We start from the raw sequence: 24,019 nt of genomic DNA, 5'->3' as shown, positions 1-24,019 counted from the left end.
AGGTGGAGGAGCAGAGGGGTCTTGGGGTCTATGTTCATAGATCTTTGAAAGTTGCTACTCAGGTGGATAGAGCTTGTAAGAAGGTCTATGGTGTATTAGCGTTCATTAGCAGAGGGATTCACTTCAAGAGTCGTGAAGTGATGTTGCAACTGTACAGGACTTTGGTTGGGCCACATTTGGAGTACTGTGTGCATTTCTGGTCGCCTCACTTTAGGAAAGGTGTGGAAGCTTTGGAGAGGGTGCAGGGAGGATTTACCAGGATGTTGCCTGGAATGGAGAATAGGTCGTACGAGGATAGGTTGAGAGTGCTAGGCCTTTTCTCATTGGAACGGCGAAGGATGAGGGGTGACTTGATAGAGGTTTATAAGATGATCAGAGGAATAGATAGAGTAGACAGTCAAAAACTTTTTCCCCGGGGTCAACAGAGTGTTACAAGGGGACATAAATTTAAGGTGAAGGGTGGAAGGTATAGGGGAGATGTCAGGGGTGGGTACTTTACCCAGAGAGTGGTGGGGGCATGGAATGCGCTGCCTGTGGGAGTGGTAGAATCAGAATCTTTGGTGACCTTTAAGCGGCAATTGGATAGGTACATAGATGGGTGCTTTAGCTACGAAAATGTTCAGCACAATATCGTGAGCCGAAGGGCCTGTTCTGTGCTGTATTGTTCTATGTTCTATGTTCTAAAAGGATGACCTTTTAGAACGAAGATAAGGAGAAATGTCTTCAGCCAGAGAGCGGTGAATCTATAGAATTCACTGCCACAGAAGGCTGTGGAGGCCAGGTCATTGAGTATATTTAAGACGGAGATAGGTAGGTTCTTGATTGTCAAGGAAATCAAGGGTAGTGTGGAAAAAGCGGGAGAATGAGATTGAGAAACCTATCAGCCGTGACTGATTGATGGTACAGATTCGGTAGGCAGAACAGCCTAATTTCTGTTCCTATGTCTTATAGTCTTTTGGACTTCCTTGCCCCTATCTTCTATAAGGAGAAGGTGAGGACTGCAGATGCTGGAGATCAGAGCTGAAAATGTGTTGCTGGAAAAGCACAGCAGGTCAGGCAGCATCCAAGTAGCAGGAGAATCGACGTTTCAGGCTTGAGCCCTTCTTCAGGAAGAAGATTCCTGAAGAAGGGCTCATGCCCGAAACGTCAATTCTCCTGTTCCTTGGATGCTGTCTGACCTGCTGTGCTTTTCCAGCAACACATTTTCAGCCCTATATTCTATACCCCAGCTAATGGAGGCAAGCATCTTGTATGCCTTCTTCATCATCCTTTTTATCTGTGCTGACACCTTCTGGGGTTTATGGACTTGTACACTAAATTCTCTTTGTTCCCCAATATACCCTAGGATCTTAGCATTCATTGTGTACACCCGTCCCTTATTAGGTTTCCAAAAATGCATCACCCTACACATGATTAAATTCCATTTGCAATGGCTCTGCCCAACTTACCAACTGCCCAACTTACCAACTGATCAATTTCAGACTGCAGCCTGGGACCATACTTCTCTCTAACAAAAACACTATCGATGATCCTGACATTGGCAAACTTACTAATTAAACACTGCACATTCAACATTGACATCCTTAATATAAATAACAAACATGCTTCTAATCTCAAAAACAACCTTCCACTAATACTCTTTGCCTCCTATTTGTAAGCCAATTTTGGTTTGAGTTTGCTGATTTGCCTTTGATCCCATGGGCTCTTATCATAGCCTTACGTGTGAGACCTTGTTAAACGCCTTACTGAAGTCCATGTAAATCACATCAATTGCACTATCCTCATCAATATATATATACAGTCACCATTTCACAAACACAATTAAATTGGTCAGGCTGGATCTCCCTCTAACATATCTGTGCTGAGTATCCCAGATCAATCCTTGCCTTTCAAAGTATTGATTAATCCTATCCCTCAGAATATTTTTTCATCAGTGATGTCAGACTAACAGGTCTGTAGTTACCTGGCATATCTCTGCTGCTCTCTATGAATAAAGGAACAACATTAGCTATCCTGCAGTTATCTGTCACTTTGTCTGTGGCCAGTAAAATATTAAATATCGCCAACAGGACCCCAGCAATCTCCTCCCTTGTCTCCCAATAGCAATGGAAATATATCTCATCAGGCCTTACGTATTTATGACTGAATGCAGATAAGTAATTTGTGGGCGGCACGGTGGCACAGTGGTTAGCACTGCTGCCTCGCAGCGCCAGAGACCCGGGTTCAATTCCCGCCTCAGGCGACTGACTGTGTGGAGTTTGCACATTCTCCCCGTGTCTGCGTGGGTTTCCTCCGGGTGCTCCGGTTTCCTCCCACAGTCCAAAGATGTGCAGGTCAGGTGAATTGGCCATGTTAAATTGTCCGTAGTGTTAGGTAAGGGGTAAATGTAGGGGTATGGGTGGGTTGCGCTTCGGCGGGTCGGTGTGGACTTGTTGGGCCGAAGGGCCTGTTTCCACACTGTAAAGTAATCTAATCTAATCTAAAATCTAATACTCATTTCAGACCTCACCATTGTCCACTAGCTCTATGCACAGTTTGCCCCTGTGGTCTTTAATAGGCCACACCTTTTCCCTGGTAATTCATTAACCTGTATTCTTATTAAACCCAGCTAGCTGATAATGCTCTGAGGCGAGATTTCTTTATATCCATTGTTTTAGCCACCAACAATCCCCATTAATAGCTATTCACACTTCCAAACAGATTGTATTCCAATTTTTTATCTGCCCAACTACTTTTCTCTCTCTTTGGGCTCTATCTCCACCTATTATTTATCCCTTGCCCCCCTCCTCCACTCCAACTTCTGCATAAAAATCCACATGTTCCTTGCTGCCATCACTTCTGAGGAAGGGTCACCAGACCTGAAATGCTTACTCTGATTTCTCTTCACAGATGCTGCCAGACCTGCTGAGCTTTTCCAACAATTTCTGTGGCATGTGGAATTTAGTTTAAATACATCACATTATTCACTTTGAAATTATTGGTTTTGGTAGAAAAAACAGAAAGGCAGAATATTTCTTAAATGGTGAGAGGGCTGGGAATATTGGTGTTCAATACAGAGTGTCTTTGTTCTTGAATCAGTGCTGATGCAACAATCAATAAAAAAAGGCAAACGTATGTTGCTAAACAAAAAACTGAAAGAACTGCGGATGCTGGAAATTTGAAACAAAACAGGAATTGTGAGAAAATCTTAGCAGGTGAGTAGCACCTGTGGAGAGAAATCAGAGTTAATGTTTTGGTCAAGTGACCTTTCTTCAGAAATGTTGGTTTTGGTAGAAAAAACAGAAAGGCAGAATATTTCTTAAATGGTGAGAGGGCTGGGAATATTGGTGTTCAATACAGAGTGTCTTTGTTCTTGAATCAGTGCTGGTGCAACAATCAATAAAAAAAGGCAAACGTATGTTGCTAAACAAAAAACTGAAAGAACTGCGGATGATGGAAATTTGAAACAAAACAGGAATTGTGAGAAAATCTTAGCAGGTGAGTAGCACCTGTGGAGAGAAATCAGAGTTAATGTTTTGGTCAAGTGACCCTTCTTCAGAAATGTGTGTCAAGAGGAAGAAGGAAGCTTATTTAAGGTTGAGAAAGCAAAGATCAGATAGAGCTGTGGAGGGCAAATGTTATTCTCTTGTTCAAGAAAGGGAATAGAGATAACACTGGGGAATACAGAGCAGTCAGTCTTATGATGGTGGTGGACAAATTATTGGAGAAAATTCTAAGAGACAGGGTTTATGATTATTTGGAAAAGCACACAACCGGAAATGATATAATCTACCATAATAAACTGAGACAGATAAATAGCAAGAGGGACAGAACACCAACACTTCACTGGAGGTTCACTGATGATGTTATCTTGCATGGTGATGAAACATCTGAAAACAAAGCTACCAGTTCAGTGACCAAACTTACAACTTGATTATTGACAGTCAGCATGGCTGTGTGAGGGGCAGGTCATTCCTCACAAGCCTTATTGAATTCTTTGAGGAAGTAAAAAACACATTGATGAAGGTTGAGCAATGGAGATGGTGTATATGGATTTCAGTAAGGCATTTGTTAAGGTTCCCCATGTCCGGCTCATTCATAAAGTCGGGGGCATGGGATACAGGGAAATTTGGCTGTCTGGGTACAGAATTGGCTGGCCCATAGAAGACACAGGGTGGCGGTAGATGGTTTGAGTTTAAGAGCCATGAGATTATGTTGCAGCTCTTTAGAGCTCTGGTTAAACCACACTTGGATGATAGTAAAATATAATGTACATAGGTTATTTTGATCTTAGAGTAGGATACAAGGTTGGCACAACATCGATGACTAAAGGGCCGGGATTGTGCTATACTGTTCTATGTTTGATCTTGCTGTTTCATCTGAAGGGTTTTTGAGTTCAGAAATAAAAGTGCCTTATTTTAAGTGTATAGAGTATTGGTGAGACTGTACCCAGAATATTGTGTGCAGTTGTGGTCTCCTTATCTAAGGAAAGATAATTATCATTAGAGGGAGTTTTGATTGTCTTATGGAGAGAGACTGGGAAAACTGGGTCTGAATTATCTTGAGTTTAAAGAATCAGAAGTGGACTCCTTGAAATCTATTTTAAAAAATGCTTAAAGGAAATGACAGGATGGATATAGTTAGGCTGTTTGCCCTAACTGGTGGTTCCAGAATGAAGGGACATAATCTCAGAATTAGAGATAGGACATTTAAGAGTGTGATGACGAACAATGTCTGCACTCAGAGTATGGAGTTGCTGGTGTTGGACTGGGGTGTACAAAGTTAAAAATCACACAACACCAGGTTATAGTCCAAAAAATCTAATTGGAAGCAGTAGCTCCTTCATCTGTGGTTGTGGAGTATAAGACTGTAAGACACAGAATTTATAGCAAAAATTTACAGTGTGATGTAACTGAAAATCACTTGAGAATGTAACTTTTAAAAAAGATTTTGTGATTTACATTTGATAGAAGTGAAACTAACATGGTCATTCTAACAGATGAGAGGCTTAACAAACAATCAAGGTATTTTTCAATGTATAATTTCGAGTGGGGGTGGGGATGAAGGTGATAGGTCAGGGAGGAGGGTGGGGGAAGGTAGAAAAGAGTACAATGGGTGAATGGGGGTAACCTGGTGTTGTGTGATTTTTAACTTTGCACTCAGAGGATGGTGAATCTTGGGGATTCTTTGATCCAGATGCTGTGGACGCTCAGTCATTGAGCAGGTTCAAGACTGAAATTGAGAGATTTCTGGAGACAAGTGACATCAAGGGATATAGAGACAGTGGAGGAGAATGACATCGATATGATGGATCATGATCTAATTTAATGGGCTGAATCATCGATTTCTACCACTATGTTCTAATATTTGCTTTAGCTACTTTCTTTTCAAATGCCTGTAGAACTCTGTCAGAAAAGAAATACACTTCTCCCACTTAGTTAGATCTTTAATTAACGTGGAACTTTTCATGATTGCGTAAAAATATTTGTGATATCATTATTGAAGAAGTACTGCCTCTCCTTTCTCTTTCAGCTTTTCATTGATTTAGGGAATGAAAAAGCGAATCAGTTCTGGGCTGCACGGATGACTCCAGGAGAGGAGTTGGATACAGATGCCACAACAGAGAAGCGGAAGGAATTTATTAAATTAAAATATAGAGATGGCACTTTCAGAGGACCTCATCTTAAGTTTGCAACACAAGATGAACTGATTAAGGTAAACATTCAGTTTTGCCCATCAGTGCATTCAGTCATCAGATGCCAAGATATATCAGCCATTCATTTACTAATATTGTAGAGGTACCAATGTTGGACTGGGTTGGACAAAATCAGAAGTCACATGACACCAGGTTATAGTCCAACAGATTTATTTGAAATCACCAAGTTTCGGAGCATAGCCCCTTCATCACCTCACCTGAAAGCCTGCGAATACAAATAAACCTGTTGGAATCTAACGTGGTGTCTTGTGACTTCTGACTTAATTTGTTAACTAACAGCATCAAGCTGTTTTTTTTCCAAACAGACAAACTGTGTGTTCAAACTTTAAAACTGTCCAATCTCCAGCAAATTATCAATTTGAGAACTGGTAAGCATCACAAATATGTTACCTACAATGGCCAGTTTGATCAATGAACACATTAGAACTTATATGATTTTCTTTAGATAAAGGCTTATCACCTGGTTTTAATGAGCTCTTCACTAAACTGCAGCATCCTAATGGCTTGATGTTCTTGTCTGACAGGCACTTTGTTCAGCGGTAAACAGTTCCAACATCCTGCAGACAGTGACTCAGATCTTCTCTGAAGCAGGCAGAATGAGTTTTATTGACACGGATGCCTGTGAAACATTTTCTCTGTCTCCCCAAAGCCCGACCTATCCAACTGGAGTGCAGCATCCATCATTGAGGACCTTAGGTATAATAGTAAACAAGTTATAAAATATACATATTAACATTTATTGGATAGGTGGTTACTATTACATGCTAATGCATGCCTGCCCAGTCTTATCAGGTCTGGTGGTATAGCAGGTGAATGAATGATTTTTATTGTTACATATATTTAGGAAGATACAGTGAAAAATGCTTTGTCATCACAATCACACCCTCATTAAGTGAATGAATAATTAAAAGAATCCGGTGCTATTTGAAGTTACAAACAGAATAAGAATAAAGTATTTAAATTGAGTTAATCTTCATCGACCGTTGTCACATCAGTGCTCCACGCTTTTCCAAGACTGATCTTGAGGAGTCCATGCTGTAATGATGATTCTGATGACCCATGAGACCCTGGCTCCTCATGCTGCCGCTGTCTCACCAACACCACAAGAGTCCCTGCTCTGGGCCTACTAAATTCAGGAAACCCCCCATTCTGACACCCACACTACTGCAATTGATGACCCGTCACTGTCTCCAAACTTCCCTGCCTATTGAAGCCAAGAGTCCTTGCTGAAGCCACCACATGACAGAGGTTGACAACCTGATACTACCGCCCAAAGTGAGGACTGCAGATGCTGGAGATTAGAGGCGAGAGTGTGGTGCTGGAAAGGGCTTTTGCCTGAAATGTCAATTTTCCTGCTCCTCAGATGCTGCCTGATCTGCTGTGTTTTTCCAGCACCACACTTGTGAACCTGACACTATCACCAAGAGTCCCCACTTCTAGCCAACTGAAGTCAGTTGTCCCCACTCTAGGCACTGCCATAGCTGAAGCCCAGCCACCAAGAGTCCAGGCTCTGGGCCTACTGCAGCCAGGAATCCCCACTCAAGCCCCCGCCACCTCCACAAGCTCGCCATGATGTCAGGAAGATGAAGGGGAAAAAGAGAAGAAAAAAGAAGAAAAGGAATAAGAGAAAAGGATGAAGTCAGCTTGGAGCAAATGGGCTTAGTAGTCTGACTACTACCTACTGTGCTGGTGCCACCATCTTGGGAGGCATGTGGCCTACAATTGCTGTTGATAGGAATTCAACTTTGACAATTAATTTTTGAATAGGGACATCGTTGGCAAGGTGCTGTTTACTGCCATTCCAACCTGCTATACAATGATAGTTGTGAACCTCTTACTGAACCATTGAAGTTCGTGTAACTATTTTCAGTGTTTAACAGTACAATGAAGAACATGTGTCTGAAATCATGTGTATGTTTGACATTGAAAGACAATAGGTGTCTTCCTCCATGGGATATTAGTGAGGTGTTTGGGTTTTGACAACAATTCATGGACTGATTTTTAATATCACACTGAACTTTTATTTTCATTGCACTTAAATTTCCAAACTGCCATGGTGATGAGTATTACACCCTTTAATCCCTGTTGATGAAATCTTTCTTAGTTAGCCTTAAATATATTCCATGACCCAGCACCCAATACTCTCTGGGAAAGAGAATTCCGAAGATTAATTACTCTGTCTTAGAAAGGATTTTCCCCCTCACTTCCATTTCAAAGGCAACGCCTTTTATTCTGAAACTGTGTTCCTTCTTTTGGATTCTCTGGTAAGGGGAAAGATCCTCTCACTATCCTCCCTGTCAAGACCCCTCAGAATTTGTTATCTTTCATTAAGATTAATCTCATTTTTCTAAGCTCCAAAAAGCATTCACTCCAGCTTACTCAATCTTTCCATACAATACAAAGTGAGTGGAGTGAACCTTTTGTAAATTGTATCAAATACATATGTATCCCTCTCTAGGTAAGGAGAATAAAATCTATATACAGTACAATCTCACCCTATCCAGGTATAGCAAGGATTTCTAACTGTAGTACTCAAACCCTTTTGCAAATTTAAGGCTGACTTTCCAATTGTTTTGCTCTTTGCTGAGAACCTGAACCTGCAGAACGGGAATTCTTGAGCAGAACAGAGTATCTGATTACAAGTTGTGCTTCATTGGCTACTGAAGAAGGGTTGTACTGAAATGTTGATTTCTCCAACTTCTGATGCTGCCTGCTTATTGTGTTCTTCCAGCCTCCTGCTTGTCTCTCATTGGCTACTAATATCAAACATTATGTACTGACGTGAAGTGGAGCTTGCTTTCATTTTGCTGCAGAATGTGTAACTTAAAGGTAAAATTGCCATAGTCCCAGAGGACGGTTTCTCATGAAAGATAGGTAGAGAGAGAGAGAGAAATAGTGATTTTAATCTGAGGGTCACCACAACTCCGGTTAGATGAAAGGTTGGGCGGGAGAGCCCTTTATGGTAACTTTAGCTGGTATGGGAATTGAACCCACCCTCTTAACATCATTCTGTATTGTAAAAACAAATGAAGCCAATTGAACTAACCTTTGATTTCTCCCAACATGATACTCAGAGGTTTCTGATCCATCCCAGTCTCTATTTCTCCTCCATTTATTTTTAAGGCTTTTTCAGTTCCATCTGCTTTCTAATACCTCCTCTCCATGCCTATTCTTCACATACCTGGTTTGGATTACTCCACTGATGTGTGGTTATCACAACAAAGTACCATTATGTCTTTAAAAAAAACTGAAAGAACTGTAGATGCTGTAAATCAGAAACAAAAATAGAAATTACTGGAAAAGTTAAGCACTTTTGTGTGGAGAGAAATCAGAATTAATGTTTCAGGTCCAATGACCCTTCCTCAGAACACATTATGTCTTTATCTGGCTCACCAGGTGCCCCAGGACAATGGTCAGGAACAGAAATTGAGCTCACTTCCCCAGCTTCTCTGTGGAGAAGCACTGACACCAATCTGATTGCCACATTGCTGCTGAGCTCAGCACCAATGTTCCCTCTAAGTTGTCCACAATGCAGTCTCTCTGACATTCGCACATGGCGTTTGCAGTGCTCAGGACAATTGCGGCATTGACTTCCAGCGCGGAGGCTTCCAGGCCTTTGCAGCTGGGAAGACGGTGAGAGTTAACACTGACCAGTAGCTATCCAGAAGGCCTGTTACCCATGTAATAAAGATTCCATCATGACAGGTTTAATCTTGTTTTCTGTTTTTTTTTTACCAAGACATTTTATTTTTATTTATTCATGGGATGTGGTCATTGCTGGTTGAGTCAGAATTCAATTCCCTTCCCTACTTGTCCAAGAATTGGGTGGTTTCCTTGATCATATCAGAGGACATCTTAGAGTCAATCTCGTAGTTGTGGATCTGGAATCTCATGTAAGTCAGACCAGATAATTATATCAAATACCTTTCTCGAAAGGACAGTCATGAACCAGGTGGGTTTTTACAACAGTCAACTGTGGTTACCAAGTTGTCATTAAATCAGCTTTTCATTCCAGATTTTTATTGAATTTAAATTTCAACAACAGCCATGATGGGATTTGAACCCATCCACAGATTATTTGGGGGCTTGACAGGATAGATGTTGATAAGTGGGGAAATCTCAAACTGACACGAACAGTGCGGTACTCCCTCAGAAGCAACCCGCCAACAGAGCAGCATTTCCTCAACACTGACCCTTTAACAATGTAGTACTCCCTCAGTGTTGACCCTTTGAAGCAACCCCTTGGTACTGACTCTCGGAGGGTACATCATTCAACCAAGTTTATCCAAGTTAACGATGTCCACTACATCCATTTCTTTTTCTTTTTTCTTCTTTTTTTTCTCTTTTGTCTTCTTTTGCTCTCTTCTTTCTCCTCAGCTACATCCTCAAATTTTGGCCTTGGCACAGACCCAACAAAGTGGTTTCCTAGCCCTGTGTGGCAGTATTTCAGCCTCGTGTGGTGGTCTGTCAGCCCAGCATGACAATCTCCTATATCGACATGATGGTCTTTTGACTGCCTGTGGGGGTCTTTCAGCCCAGCATGGCCTTAGTGTGGATTTCCAAGGTGATTCCAGACCAGCCTCTCATCCTTGAGAGCCTTGAAGTGAAACCAGGTGTGGTTTGGAGTCAAGGCTCAGTATGGACTGGATTCTAAGTGCTGGTGTGGACTGGGTTGGAAAGACTATTGTTCTGAACTTTTTATTTCTTTAATTTCTTATTGATTCCTATAATTTATATTGCTGGACCTTTTGTTTTCTTTATTTTTCTTTTTTTTTCCAAAGAACTTGTACTAAAGAATCTGTACCTAGGTACCTTTTGTAAGATGGCACCATAAGTGGCAACTTGTAACCTTTTCATACTTATTTAAGTACATGTGACAATGAAACTAATTGAAGTCAGTTACCTAAATGCATTTTAAAATAAATGGTTTGGATGAAGGTAGCAAAGGTACAAGAGCTAAATTTGCTGATAAAACCGAGATAGGTCAGAAATTGAGTTGTGAAGAAGACATTAGGAACCTATAAAAGTATAAAGATAACTTAAGTAAGCTGGCAAAGATCTGGCAAATGGAATAAAATTTGCTGAAGTATGAAATTGTCCATTTTGGAAAGAGTGAAAGAAGAAGCATATTAGCAATATGAAGAGAGGTCACAGCGCTCTGCTTTATGCCAAGAACTGACATCACCACAAAACGTCAGACTCTAATTTTAAGGTTTACTTGCCTCATCCCTTGTGGTGGACTTTCTCCACCAGAGGAGGTTCTCTAACTATGTTCTCAGAATCTTCAGTCAACACAATTAGATCACCCTTGTGTGATGTGTCTTCACTTGAAATCCATTTTGCCCCATTGTTCACATTGAAGTGAATGAGGATTTTTTTTACAAATATAGCAGTCAGGCTAAAATCCACAAGCGCAATGAAGTCCAAAATTGTCATATTTGTTACCTAATCACAACTGATACAAGGGTAATAATGTCATTGAATGTGTTGAATTACTTTCTTCATTGTCCTAGATTGTGAATTGATTGTACACTGATTGACACAGCCAACTGGAACCGATGTTTCAGTAGCTCATTACAAGAGAGCTAACAAGAACCTAAGTTGGAATTCTAGATTGGGAACAATAAATATCGAGAATGTGGTGCTGGAAAAGCACAGCAGATCAGGTAGCATCCGAGGAGCAGGAGAATTGACGTTTCGGGCAAAAGCCCTTTGTCAGGAGGGCTTATGATGAAGGGCTGATGGCCGAAACATTGATTCTCTTGCACCTCAGATGCTGCCTGACCTGCTGCGCTTTTCCAGCACCACACTCTTGACTCTAATCTCCAGCATCTGCAGTCCTCACTTTCTCCAACAATAACAAAACAACGATGTTACGTACATTTAGAAAATGAAAGATCCCAAATATCAAAAAGGCAACAGCTGAAAAAGAGAACCCCTAAAATTGTATTTTCGTATAAGCAATATATATATTAAGCAAGAAGATAAAACTGTTTGAGATAGCTGAGAATTAATTGTTGACTAACAGCTGAAAAGAAAAGTGTTCCTCTTCTATCATATCAGCTTATGATAAGAATGTAATGTTACAAGATTAACAGAATTGGATGATGAGACACCCAGGCTTTGACACTGAAATTAAATGAGGAGCTATTCAAATTCTGGTACATGCAGGCATTTTTTAAAAAATCCTTTTATACAATGTGAACTTCACTGTGGATGTGCAGGTTACAATGGACTGGCCATGTTGAATTACCTATAGTGTCCAGGGATGTGCAGTCAAGGTAGATTAGCCTTAGGAAATGCAGGGTTACAAGGAAAGTTTGGTCTGGGTAGGATGCTCTTCAGAGGGTGATGTGGACTCAATGGACCAAATGACCTGCTTCCACACTGTAGGGATTTTATGATTATAATAGGGACTCAATAGTTAGAAGGTCAGATCGAAGGTTTATTGGGAACGAACGAGACTCACGGTTGGTGTGTTGCTTCCCAGGTGCCAGGGTCTGTGATGTCTCGAATCGTGTCTTTGGCTTCATGAAGGGAGAGGGTGACCAGCTCCAAGTCATGGTCCACGCAGGTACCAACAACATAGGTAGAAAGACGGGTAGGGATGTAAGGCAGGATTTCAGGGAGCTAGGGTGGAAGCTGAGAGCTAAAACAAAAAGAGTTGTTATCTCTGGATTGTTACCCTTGCCACGTGATAGTGAGGCAAGGAACAGAGAGAGATATTAGCTGAACGCGTGGCTGCAGGGATGGTGCAGGAGGGAGGGTTTCAGGTACCTGGATAATTGGGGCTCATTGTGGGGATGGTCTTCACTTGAACCAGAGGGGTACTAATATCGTGGATGGGAAATTTGCTGATGCTATTCAGGTGGGTTTAAACTAGCTCAGCAGGGGGGTGGAAACCTGAGATGTAGTTCCAATGCACAGAAGGATGAGAATAGGGAGGGCATGGACAGGAATTCACAGTCAAAGGAATGTGCTGGCATACAGCAAGCTGGTTTGAAGTGTGTCTACTTCAACGCCAGGAGTATCCGAAATAAGGTAAAAACATTGACTGCAGATGCTGGAAACCAGAATCTGGATTAGTGGTGCTGGAAGAGCACAGCAGTTCAGGCAGCATCCGAGGAGCAGTAAAACGAACATTTCGGGTAAAAGTCCTTCATCAGGAATACAGGCAGAGACCCTGAAGGGTGGAGAGATACGTGAGAGGAGGGTGGGGTGGGGAGAATGTAGCCTAGAGTACAATAGGTGAGTGGTAGAGGGGATGAAGGTGATAGGTCAGGGGTGTAGAGAGAGGAGGAAAGCTTCTTCAAGGCAGGCATCCTTGCAAGAGGATTCGCAGTAGGGTTAAAATCAACTAGATAAAAACAATGACTGCAGATGCTGGAAACCAGATTATGGTTGTAGAGAGAGGAGGAAAACTTCTTCAAGACCACCACAGAACACACCAGATGGCCTCCTTCTTGAGAGACCGCAATTTCCCTTCCCACATGGTTAAAGATGCCCTCCAACGCATCTCGTCCACATCCTGCACCTCCGCCCTCAGACCCCACCCCTCCAACCTTAACACGGACAGAACGCCCCCTGGTGCTCACCTTCCACCCTACCAACCTTTGCATATACCAAATCATCCGCCGACATTTCCGCCACCTCCAAACAGACCCCACCACCAAGGATATATTTCCCTCCCCACCCCTTTCCGCCTTCCGCAAAGACCGTTCCCTCCGTGACTACCTGGTGAGGTCCACGCCCCCTTCAACCCACCCTCCCATCCTGGCACCTTCCCCTGCCACCACAGGAATTGCAAAAGCTGCACCCACGCCTCCTCCCTCACCTCCTTCCAAGCCCCTAGAGGAGCCTTTCACATCCATCAAAGTTTTACCTGCACATCCACCAATATCATTTATTTTTAGATTAGATTAGATTACTTACAGTGTGGAAACAGGCCCTTCGGACCAACAAGTCCACACCGACCCGCCGAAGCGCACCCACCCAGACCCATTCCCCTACATTTACCCCTGCACCTAACACTACGGGCAATTTAGCATGGCCAATTCACCTAACCTGCACATTTTTTGGACTATGGGAGGAAACCGGAGCACCTGGAGGAAACCCACGCAGACACGGGGAGAATGTGCAAACTCCACACAGTCAGTCGCCTGAGGCGGGAATTGAACCCAGGTCTCTGGCGCTGTGAGGCAGCAGTGCTAACCATTGTGCCAGTCCCTGGCACTGGTAACTCTCAACTCCCATCCATGAACACTGACATCTGACACATTACTGTGCCGCCGTGCCGCCCACGTTGTATCTGTTGCTCCCGATGCGGTCTCCTCTACACTGGAGAGACTGGACGTCTCCTAGCAGAGCGCTTTAGGGAACATCTCAGGGACACCCACACCAATCAACCACACCACCCTGTGGCCCAACATTTCAATTCCCCCTCCCACTCTGCCGAGGACATGGAGGTCCTGGACCTCCTTCACCATTGCTCCCTCACCACCAGATGCCTGGAGGAAGAACGTCTCATCTTCCGCCTTGGAACACTTCAACCCCGGGGCATCAATGTGGACTTCAACAGTTTCCTCATTTCCCCTTCCCCCACCTCACTCTAGTTCTAAACTTCCAGCTCAGCACTGTCCCCATGACCTGTCCTACTTGCCTATCTTCTTTTCCACCTATCCACTCCACCCTCCCCCCGCCCCCGACCTATCACTTTCATCCCTTCCCCCACTCACCTATTGTACTCCATGCTACTTTCTCCCCACCCCGATCCTCCTCTAGCTTATCTCTCCACCCTTCAGGCTCTCTGCCTGTATTCCTGATGAAGGGCTTTTGCCCAAAACGTCAATTTTACTGCTCCTCGGATGCTGCCTGAACTGCTGTGCTCTTCCAGCACCACTAATCCAGTATCCGAAATAGGGTAGGTGAGCTTGCCGCATGGATAGGTACCTGGGACTTCGAAGTTGTGGCCATTTCGGAGACATGGATAGAGTAGGGTGAGGAATGGATGTTGCAGGTTCCAAGGTTGAGATCTTTCATTAAGAACAGGGAAGGTGGTAAAAGATGGGGAGGTGTGGCCTTGTTAGTCAAGGATAGTATAACGGTGGCCGAAAGTACTTTTGATGAGGACTCGTCTACTGAAGTAGTGTGGGCTGGGGTTAGAAACAGCAGAGAAGAGGTCACACTGCTGGAAGTTTTTATAGGCCTCCGCAGAGTTCTAGGAGGTGGAGGAGTGTATTGGCAAAATGATTCTAGGTAGGAGTAAAAGGAACAGGGTGGTCATTTTGGGGGACTTTAACTTCCCAACATTGACTGGAAATGCTATAACTCCAGTACGTCGGAGGGATCAGTTTTTGTCCAATGTGTACAGGAGGATTTCCTGACAAAGGGTTGACAAGCGAGGAGGCCACACTGGTTCTGGTGCTTGGTAATGAACCAGACCAGGTGTTTGATTTAGTTATAGGCAAGCACTTTGGAGAGAGTAGAGATCAGAGTGGTGCTGGAAAAGCACAGCCGGTCAGGCAAAATCCAATGAGCAGGAAAATTGATGTTTTGGGCAAAATCCCTTCATCAGGACTGGCTGTGCCTATCCAGCACCACTCAAATCTAGACTCTGATTTCCAGCATCTGCAGTCCTCACTTTTTGCCACTTTGGAGAAAGTGACCATAATTCAGTTACGTTTGGCTTAGCGATGGAAAGGGATAGGTACATGCCACAGGGCAAGAGTTATAGATGGGGCAAGGGCATTATAATGCAATTAGGCAAGACTTACGATGCATAGAATGGAGTAGCAAAATGCGGGGGATGGGGATAATCGAAATGTGGAGCTGATTCAGGGAACAGATATTGCATGTCCTTGATAGCTATGTCCCTGTCAGGCGGGAGGAAGTGATAAGGTAAGAGAACCGTGGCTTACTACAGAAATTTTATCTCTTGTTAAGTGGAAGAAGGAGGCTTATGTGATGATGAGACAAAATGAGACAGGTAAGAAGGGGTAAGATTAAGGAACATTGGATGATGAGAACAGAGGAACTTCTCGTCAAAAGAAAGAAGGCAGCTTACGTAAGGTAGACGAAGCAAGGATCTAGCACAGCTTTAGAGGATTACAGGCTTGCTAGAAAGGAGCTCAGAAATGGACTGAGGAGAGCCAGATGGGGGCACAAAAAAGCCTTGGCAAGAAGGATTAGGGAGAACCCAAAGACATTTTACTCATACGTGAGGAATAAGAGAGTGACCAGGGAGAAGGTAGGGCCGATCAGGGATAGCGGAGGGAACTGGTGCGTGGAGTCTGAGCAGATAGGGGAAGCCCAAATGAGTTTTTTGCTTCGGTTTTCACCAAGGAAAGGGAACATGTTGTAAATGAAAACTTAGAGAAGCTGGGATACAGTCTTGACCAGATCAAGATTGATGAAATTGACGTGCTAGAAATTTTGGAAAACATTAAGATTGATAAGTCTCCAGGGCCAGACCAGATTTATCCCAGGCTGCTCCGGGAAGTGAAAAAGGAGGTTGCTAAGCCACTGGCGAGGATATTTGCCTCCTCACTCTCCACAGGAGGAATACCGGAGGATTGGAAGGAAGCAATGTTGTTCCTATTTTCAAGAAGGGTAATAGGGAAATCCCTGGCAATTACAGACCAGTCAGTCTAACATCTGTGGTCAGCAAAGTTTTGGAAAGAATTCTGAGGGTTAGGATTTATGACTATTTGGCAAAGCATAGTGTGATTAAAGGCAGTTAGCATGGATTTGTGAGAGGCAGGTCATGCCTCACAAATCTTATTGAGTTCTTTGAGGAGGTGTCAAGACAGGTTGACAATGGTTGAGCAGTGGATGTGTGTATCTGGATTTCAGCAAGGCATTTGATAAGGTTCCCCAAGGTAGGCTCATTCATTAAGTCAGGAAGTATGGGATACAGAGAGATTTGGCTATCTGGATTCAGAATTGGCTGGCTGACAGAAGGCAGAGAATGGTTGTAGATGGAAAGTATCCTGCCTGGTGGTCAGTGTTGAGTGGGGTCCCGCAGGGCTCTGTTCTTGGGCCTCTGCTCTTTGTAGTTTTTATAAATGATTTGGATGAGGACGTTGAGGGGTGGGTTAGTAAATTTGCAGATGACACGAAGGTTGGAGGTGTTGTCAATAGTATCGAGGGCTACTGCAGGCTGCAGCGTGACATAGACAGGATGCAGAGCTGGGCTGAGAAATGGTAGATGGAGTTCAACCTGGATAAATGCAAAGTGATGCATTTGGAAGGTCAAACTCGAATGCTGAGTATAGGATTAAAGATAGGATTCTTGGCAGTGTGGAGGAACAGAGGGATCTTGGTGTTCAAGTACATAGATCCCTCAAAGTTGCCACCCAAGTGGATTGGGTTGTTAAGAAAGCATATGGTGTTTTGGCTTTCATTAACGGGGGATGGAGTTTAAGACCCGCAAGATTTTGCTGCAGCTCTGAAAGTCCCTGGTGAGATCACATTTGGAATATTGTGTCCAGTTCTTGTCGCCCTACTATAGGAAAGATTCAGAGGCTTTGGAGAGGGTGCAAAGAAGTTTTATCAGGGTGCTGCCTGGACTGGAGGGCTTGACTAATAAAGAAAGGTTGAATAAGCTCAGACGTTTCTCTCTGGAGAGAAGGAGAAAGAGAGGAGACCTGATCGAGGTGTACAAAATAATCAAGGAAGAGATGGAGTCAATAGCCAGAGACTTTTCCCCAGGGCAGGATTGACTGGTACGAGAAGTCATAGTTTGAAGATATTAGGATGAAGGTATAAAGCAGATGTCAGAGTTAGGTTCTTTACGCAGAGAGTTGTGAATGCATGGAATGCAATGCCAACTGTGATGGTGGAAGCAGAGTCATTTAGGACATTTAAGTGAAGGCTGGACATGCACATGGATAGCAGTGAGTTGAGGGGTGTATAGGTTAAGTTACTATATTTTACATTAGGATTAAATCTTGGCACAATATCGTAGGCCAAAGGGCCTGTTCTGTGCTGTACATTTCTATGTTCTATGTTCTATGTAAGATGGTTCAGATGAGGCAAAGGAGAATTTCAGATTAGCTAAGAAGGATTTAAAGAGAGAGTTAAGATGAATAAAGAGAGGTCTTGAGCATTCTTTAACAGGTAGAATAAAGGAGAACCCTAAAACTTTCCATTGGTATGTGAGGAATAAAAGGATGACTAGGGTAGGAATAGAGCCAGTCAAAGACAGAAGTGGGAAGTTGAGTGTGGACCCTGTGGAGATCGGAGAGGTGCTCAACAAACATTTCTCATCGGTTTTCACTCCGGAAAAGGAGAATATTGTTGAGGAGAAGAATGAAGTACGAGATATTAGACAAGAAAGGATCGAGGTTACTGAGGAAGAGGTATTATCAATTCTAGAAGGAGTGAAAGTAGACAAGTCCTCTGAGCCGGCTAGGATTTATCCGAGGATTCTCTGGGAAGCTAGGGTGGAGATGGCAGAGCCTATGGCTTTGATCTTTAAGTCGTCATTGTCAACAGGTTTAGTACCAGAGAACAGGAGGATTGCAAATGTTGTGCCCTTTTTCAAGAAGAGCAGTGGAGATGACCCAGGTAATTATAGACCAGCGAGCCTTACGTCTGTTGTCGGAAAATCTTTGGAAAGGATTATATGAGTTAGGATTTATAATCATCTAGCAAGCAACAATTTGATTTCAGATAGTCAACATGGTTTCATCAAGGGCAGGTCGTACCTCACAAACCTCATTGAGTTTTTTGAGAAGGTGACCAAGCATGTGGATGAGGGTAGGGTAGTTGACGTGGTATACATGGACTTCAGTAAAACCTTTGATAAGGTTCCACATGGAATCTGTAGGAGAAAATGCAGAGGCATGGAATTGAGGGTGATTTAGCAATTAGGATTAGAAACTGGCTTTCTGAAAGGAGGCAGCGAGTGGTGGTCGATGGAAAATATTCAGCTTGGAATCCAGTTACTAGTGATGTGTCACAAGACGACATTAAATTTGATGGAGTAGTGGACAGTTTGTAAGAATGTTGCAGGTTGCAGGGGACTTGAATGAACTGCAGAATTGGGCTGAGAGGTGGCAAATGGAGTTCAATGCAGCTAAATGTGAGGTGATGCACTTTGGGAAGAATAACAGGAAGGCAGAGTACTGGGTCAATGGTAGTGTGGATGTGCAGAGGGATCTTGGAGTCTATGTACATAGATTCCTGAAAGTTGCCACCCAGGTGGATAGGAGAAATCCTCTTCCCTAGATGCTGCCTGACCTGCTGCACTTTTCCAGCAACACATTTCCAACCCAGGTGGATAGTGCTGTTAAAAAGGCATGTGGTGTGTTAGGTTTCATTGGTAGAGGGATTGAGTTCCGGAGTCACAATATCACGCTGCAACTATACAAAACGCTGGTGCGGCCACATTTGGAATATTGTGTACAGTTCTGGTTGCCATATTTTGGGAAGGATGTGGAAGCATTGGAAAGGGTGCAGGGGGGATTTACCAGGATGTTGCCTGGTCTGGAGGGAAGGTCTTATGAGGAAAGGCTGAGAGACTTGGGTCTGTTCTCATTGGAAAGAAGAAGGCTAAGAGGGGATTTGATAGAGACATACAAGATGATCAGAGGATTAGATAGGGTAGACAGTGAAAGTCTTTTTCCTAGGATGATGATATCAGCTTGTACGAGGGGGCATAACCAGAAATTGAGGGGTGATAGATTTAAGACAGATGTCAGAGGCAGGTACTTTACTCAGAGAGTGGTAAGGGCGCTGAATGCCCTACCTGCCAATGTAGTTAACTCAGCCACATTAGGGAGATTTAAACAATCCTTGGATAAGCACATGGATGATGATGGGTTGGTATAGAGGGGTGAACTTCGATTAGTTCACAGGTTGGCGCAACATCAAGGCCTGTACGGCCTATTCTGTGCTGTATTGTTCTATGTTCTATGTTCTAATTGCCCTTGAGGGGGTGGTGGTAAGCTGTCTTCTTGAACCACTGCGGTCCATATGATATAGAGACACTCAGAATGTTGTTAAGGAAGGGTTCCAAAATTTTGATCCAGCGACAATGAATGGATGATATCGGTGGAATCTTTTGGGGTCTGGGCAATGTTAATAATGACAAGATTTGTGGCAGAATTGGACAAGGTTTCCTATGAGGTCCTTCTTGACGTCAGGAATATCTTGCTCCATCTTTTATGCTTTTGACAAACAGCTAGGTTATCACAGGGCAGTGGCCAGTTGCCAGTCAAGGAAGGATTATTGATAAATGCCTTGTTAACTGCATCACCCCATTGCCTACTCTAATTGTGCAGAACCCAGCAAGGCAGGATAATATGGCATATTCTGTCTGGACTATACTGGAGAAATTTTCACCCACCCTGGAGATCAGTCCAAGCAGTGGAACTACAGCTTCAGCAGCCCCGTCCTCTATTCCACCACAGTCCTAGTCAGCATTGTACCTGTCCTCTGCATCAGTCAAGAGGGTGTGAAATGATAGACCTTTCAGCCTTATAAGGTCCCCAGACCCTCAATCTCACCAGGTGCAGAAGAGTGCTCCAAGATTTAAAAGTCATGACAGCTGCCAGGGTAGATCATGTCCTGGTGCTGAGTCTTGCAGTGTTGGTGGACAGTTCTATAGCCCATGCGGGAAGCCAGCTCCATTCCTGAATCTTCCTGCTCAGGCTGCAACACTGACATTATGTGTGGAAATATAACAAACAAGTGTGATCCTAATTAGATGACATTAGTCATTGTCCTGCTGCATTGAGAGATCCTGCACAGGTCACCAACCACTCCATGAAAGGGCCCAATTACACAGATTGCTGTTTTGAGCTTCATATTCACTCGGAAAGAATGGCCTCCCACTCCTGAAGCCCTCAGGTCCTATTCCAGCATCCAGCACTGTTGCATCACCATGTCCCATGACATAAGGAGTCTGCACCAACGCTCTGCCTTGCTCATCCCCAGGAAATGAAGTCAGAGCTGGAAAGCACTGGGCCTCCTTGCAGGATTCATTCCTGTACTTGCTGGGGGCCACTGAGCCTATGCCTTGGCTGAGGTATCATGACACTCAGATTAAATTCACCATCAACTGTCTCTAAGATTACAAGCTTATCAGCAGATTGTGTTACTCTTCAAACTTTGCATGATGTTGTTCTTTGACCAAAACCTTAGAATCTTGTAACTTTATTCTCTTTGTGAGTGTTTGGAACTTTCATTCTTATAGCGTCGTACAGCACAGAGACAGGCCCTTTGGCCCAAATTAGTTCATGCCAACTAAAATGTCCATCCACGGGATTCCCATCTCTTTGCACTTGGGCCATTCTGTCCGATTTGCTAAGTTATTGGTCCCTAACCAGATATAACATCAATCTGGTGATCTGGCCTGGCACGGTGGCTCAGTGGTTAGCACTGCTGCCTCACAGCACCAGGGTCCCAGGATCGATTTCAGCCTCAGGTGACTGTCTGTGTGGAGTTTGCACATTCTCCCCATGTCTGTGTGGGTTTCCTCTCTGTGCTCCAGTTTCCTCCCAAAGTCCAAAGATGTGCAGGTCGGGTGAATTAGTCATTCTAAATTGCCCATAGTGTTAGGTGCATTAGTCAGAGGGGAATGGTTCTGGGTGGATTACTCTTCGGAGGTTCGGTGTGGACTTGTTGGGCCGAAGGGCCTGTTTCCACACTGTAGGGAATCTAATCTAATCATAACAGCTGCTAAACTATCTAACCCATTTCACTTACCATTTTATGAAAATGACCAGCTTTGAAAAACACTATTTTGTCTGTATTTCATAGAATGATCCAATGTACATTTTTTCAAAAGGAGGAGCTTTTCAATGTCACACAATGCACAAAATGCTAAGCCATAGTGCTTGTCTTCCAAGGCTCCAATGCACAACTCGTGAAGATGAAATCTTTGGAAATTTTTCATCTGATGATGCTCCTGTGCTGTATCTTGGGATATTTTCTGATGTTAAAGGCCATGCATAGCTTCACAGAATCAGAATGTTTACAGTGCAGAAGGAGACCAATTGGTCCATCGTGCCAGTACTGACTTGATCATCTAATGCCAATCTCCTGATTTTTCCCCATTTCTCTGCACACTATTTATATCCAAATAATCATCCAATGCCATCTAGAATGCCTCAATTGTACCTGCTTCCACCACATTTCCATGCAATGAATTCCACATCCAAATGATTCACTAACTGAGTCCTGATTTACTGACCCATGAGTATTAGGCTGTAACTGATGAAACATCATACTAAGTGTTGCTGACATGATTTTTGCCTCTTCTCTGCAGAAATTCTAAATTCCAACTCTATGGTTTCAATGGGTATTTACAGTGAGATCACACAATCTGTATTGCATTGCGGATACCTATACAAGACATCAGCCATGACAAAACTACCCAGCAGCAAGAAATGCAAAGATGGTAGGTCATGGATATCCAGTGACACTGGCCACATGCAGAATGTTAATACAGTTCAAGTATTTTCTGGAAGTTGATTATAATGAGAGAATTTAGGGCGGTTCACTTATTTCAAATTTTTTATTGTTTGGATATTGATGGTGTTGACGTGGCAGTTTTTATCGTCCATTCTTAGTTACTTTGAGAGAATTACGAGTTAACAATTACTGTGAAAATTAAGTTCTCATGCTGATTGGATGATATTAAGAATGGCAGGTTCCATTCTGTATTACCTTGTGGTTCCCAACTATGTGAAATAACCACATTTTCAGTCAACACTGGAATTTGGCTCTTGTGGTACAGTGGCATTGTCCCTACTTCTAGGCTAGAAGATTCAGGTTCAAGTCCCAACTGTTCTGAAGATGTGTCAGAGCATCTTTAAATAGGTTGATTAGGAAAATATCTCAAAACTAGAGCTTTCATCAATTGTACTTACAGTGCTCTGTGCAGTGTACAGTGAGTGATGTCACATTGCAGATAAATATTTATACATACACATGAAAATGTAGTTCTTTAATCATGATGGAATAATGTTAACAATGTAGCACAATCCCTGAAAAATATTAACATACCACATCCCAGCAAAATTTGCAATTTCTCTCAAATAAGCAACCAAACTCACTAGATTCTGGGTTAAGATTGTTCAAACATGTTGGACATTGACAATCACAGAGAACACTTGCAGTTCTCAATCTGGATACAACTTAAATCCAGACCCCAGAGCTGTAAAAACAGTCTCTCACCTACAATAAGCTCCCTAATTGCTCATGGGAACAAATTATTGTTTGAATGAAAAGGCTTCTTGTTGCAAATGTTAAATTTCAAATTGACATGTGCTGTTTTCTCTCAGAATTCCAGAAGCAGTGGTGCTCTTTGGACAGGTCCCTTCTTTTCTACGAAACAGATAAAAGTACTGAACCAATTGGGACAATTAAAATGAATGACATTGTTTGTATTGGAGTGAGCAGACCACAATCACTAGCCAACTCTGGCCCTACAGACAGGTACTGGAGAATTTAACAAAGTTTTTTTGTCACAGTTGGTTGAAAGCCATGCAGTCTCTGTAAAAGTGGAGAGAAGACAGACATCAATAATATGATTTTGCTATAATATTTTACAAGGTGCAGTCAATTTTGTCAGTTAAAAGGTACAGTCAGTTATGCTTATTGGATTTGGATGTTGTTAATGCAATTCAGTTTCTTATTCCTTCAGATCTGCTGATTATTTGACTTTGAGTGTATCAACCAGTACATGGAATGAACTTTTTGAAATCTATATTGATTGGCAGGATGTCAGTGATCTAGCCAAGTCTGCATTATTCCCTGTCATTGTCTGATTGCCCTCACAAGGCAATTGTGCAGTTACTTGAGCTACTGTGTTATGAGGGCAGTCAAATAAGGTAACCCTAACACTAATCTCGCTTGTATCATAATGAACTCATGACTCTGAGTGGAATTTTACCAGTGCCTGGTGGCAGGAACAGAGGTGTAGAGGTAAGAAACTAGTAGGAAATGGACAGCTCCTTGGTACTCTGATATCATTAGGTAAGTTTCCCAACAGTAACTTGGGTTTGATGGCTCATAACACAAAGGGGGGCAGCCACTTTAAATGTTCCATATTGCAATTAGGGACAACTCTTTGGGCAGGCGTGATTTTGGTCATGGCAGAGTGCTTCTATCTTCCATATGTAGCTGATTGCCTAACTAATGGTGAATGCTTTCCTCAGGCTAAATAGCCCATTGAAAGGGCCACATGAAAGAAAGTCAGTGGTTCAGACACCACACCCTGTTCCTTTAACAGCTCCCGCCTCCCTGCAAAACAGTCCCCCATAGCCAGAAGACTTTGCCTATGCTTTATCTTCTACCTCAACCTATCAAAACTGT

General features: G+C 43.0%; 1 protein-coding gene across 1 annotated transcript in view; it reads left to right on the top strand.

The window, feature by feature from the left end:
• The window catches only part of arap3 (ArfGAP with RhoGAP domain, ankyrin repeat and PH domain 3), a 342,751-nt gene that overhangs the window by 195,967 nt on the left and 122,765 nt on the right, over positions 1-24,019 (top strand). The window contains exons 10-14 of the mRNA XM_043710000.1: positions 5,512-5,694; positions 6,220-6,391; positions 12,186-12,269; positions 21,969-22,100; positions 22,987-23,140. Coding sequence (XP_043565935.1) covers positions 5,512-5,694; positions 6,220-6,391; positions 12,186-12,269; positions 21,969-22,100; positions 22,987-23,140 — 725 coding nt within the window. The remainder of the gene's footprint in view (positions 1-5,511; positions 5,695-6,219; positions 6,392-12,185; positions 12,270-21,968; positions 22,101-22,986; positions 23,141-24,019) is intronic.

Source organism: Chiloscyllium plagiosum, chromosome 20 (assembly GCF_004010195.1).
Source record: "Chiloscyllium plagiosum isolate BGI_BamShark_2017 chromosome 20, ASM401019v2, whole genome shotgun sequence".
In the NCBI taxonomy this organism is placed as follows: domain Eukaryota; kingdom Metazoa; phylum Chordata; class Chondrichthyes; order Orectolobiformes; family Hemiscylliidae; genus Chiloscyllium; species Chiloscyllium plagiosum.
This window is presented reverse-complemented; position numbering and strand designations above follow the sequence as displayed.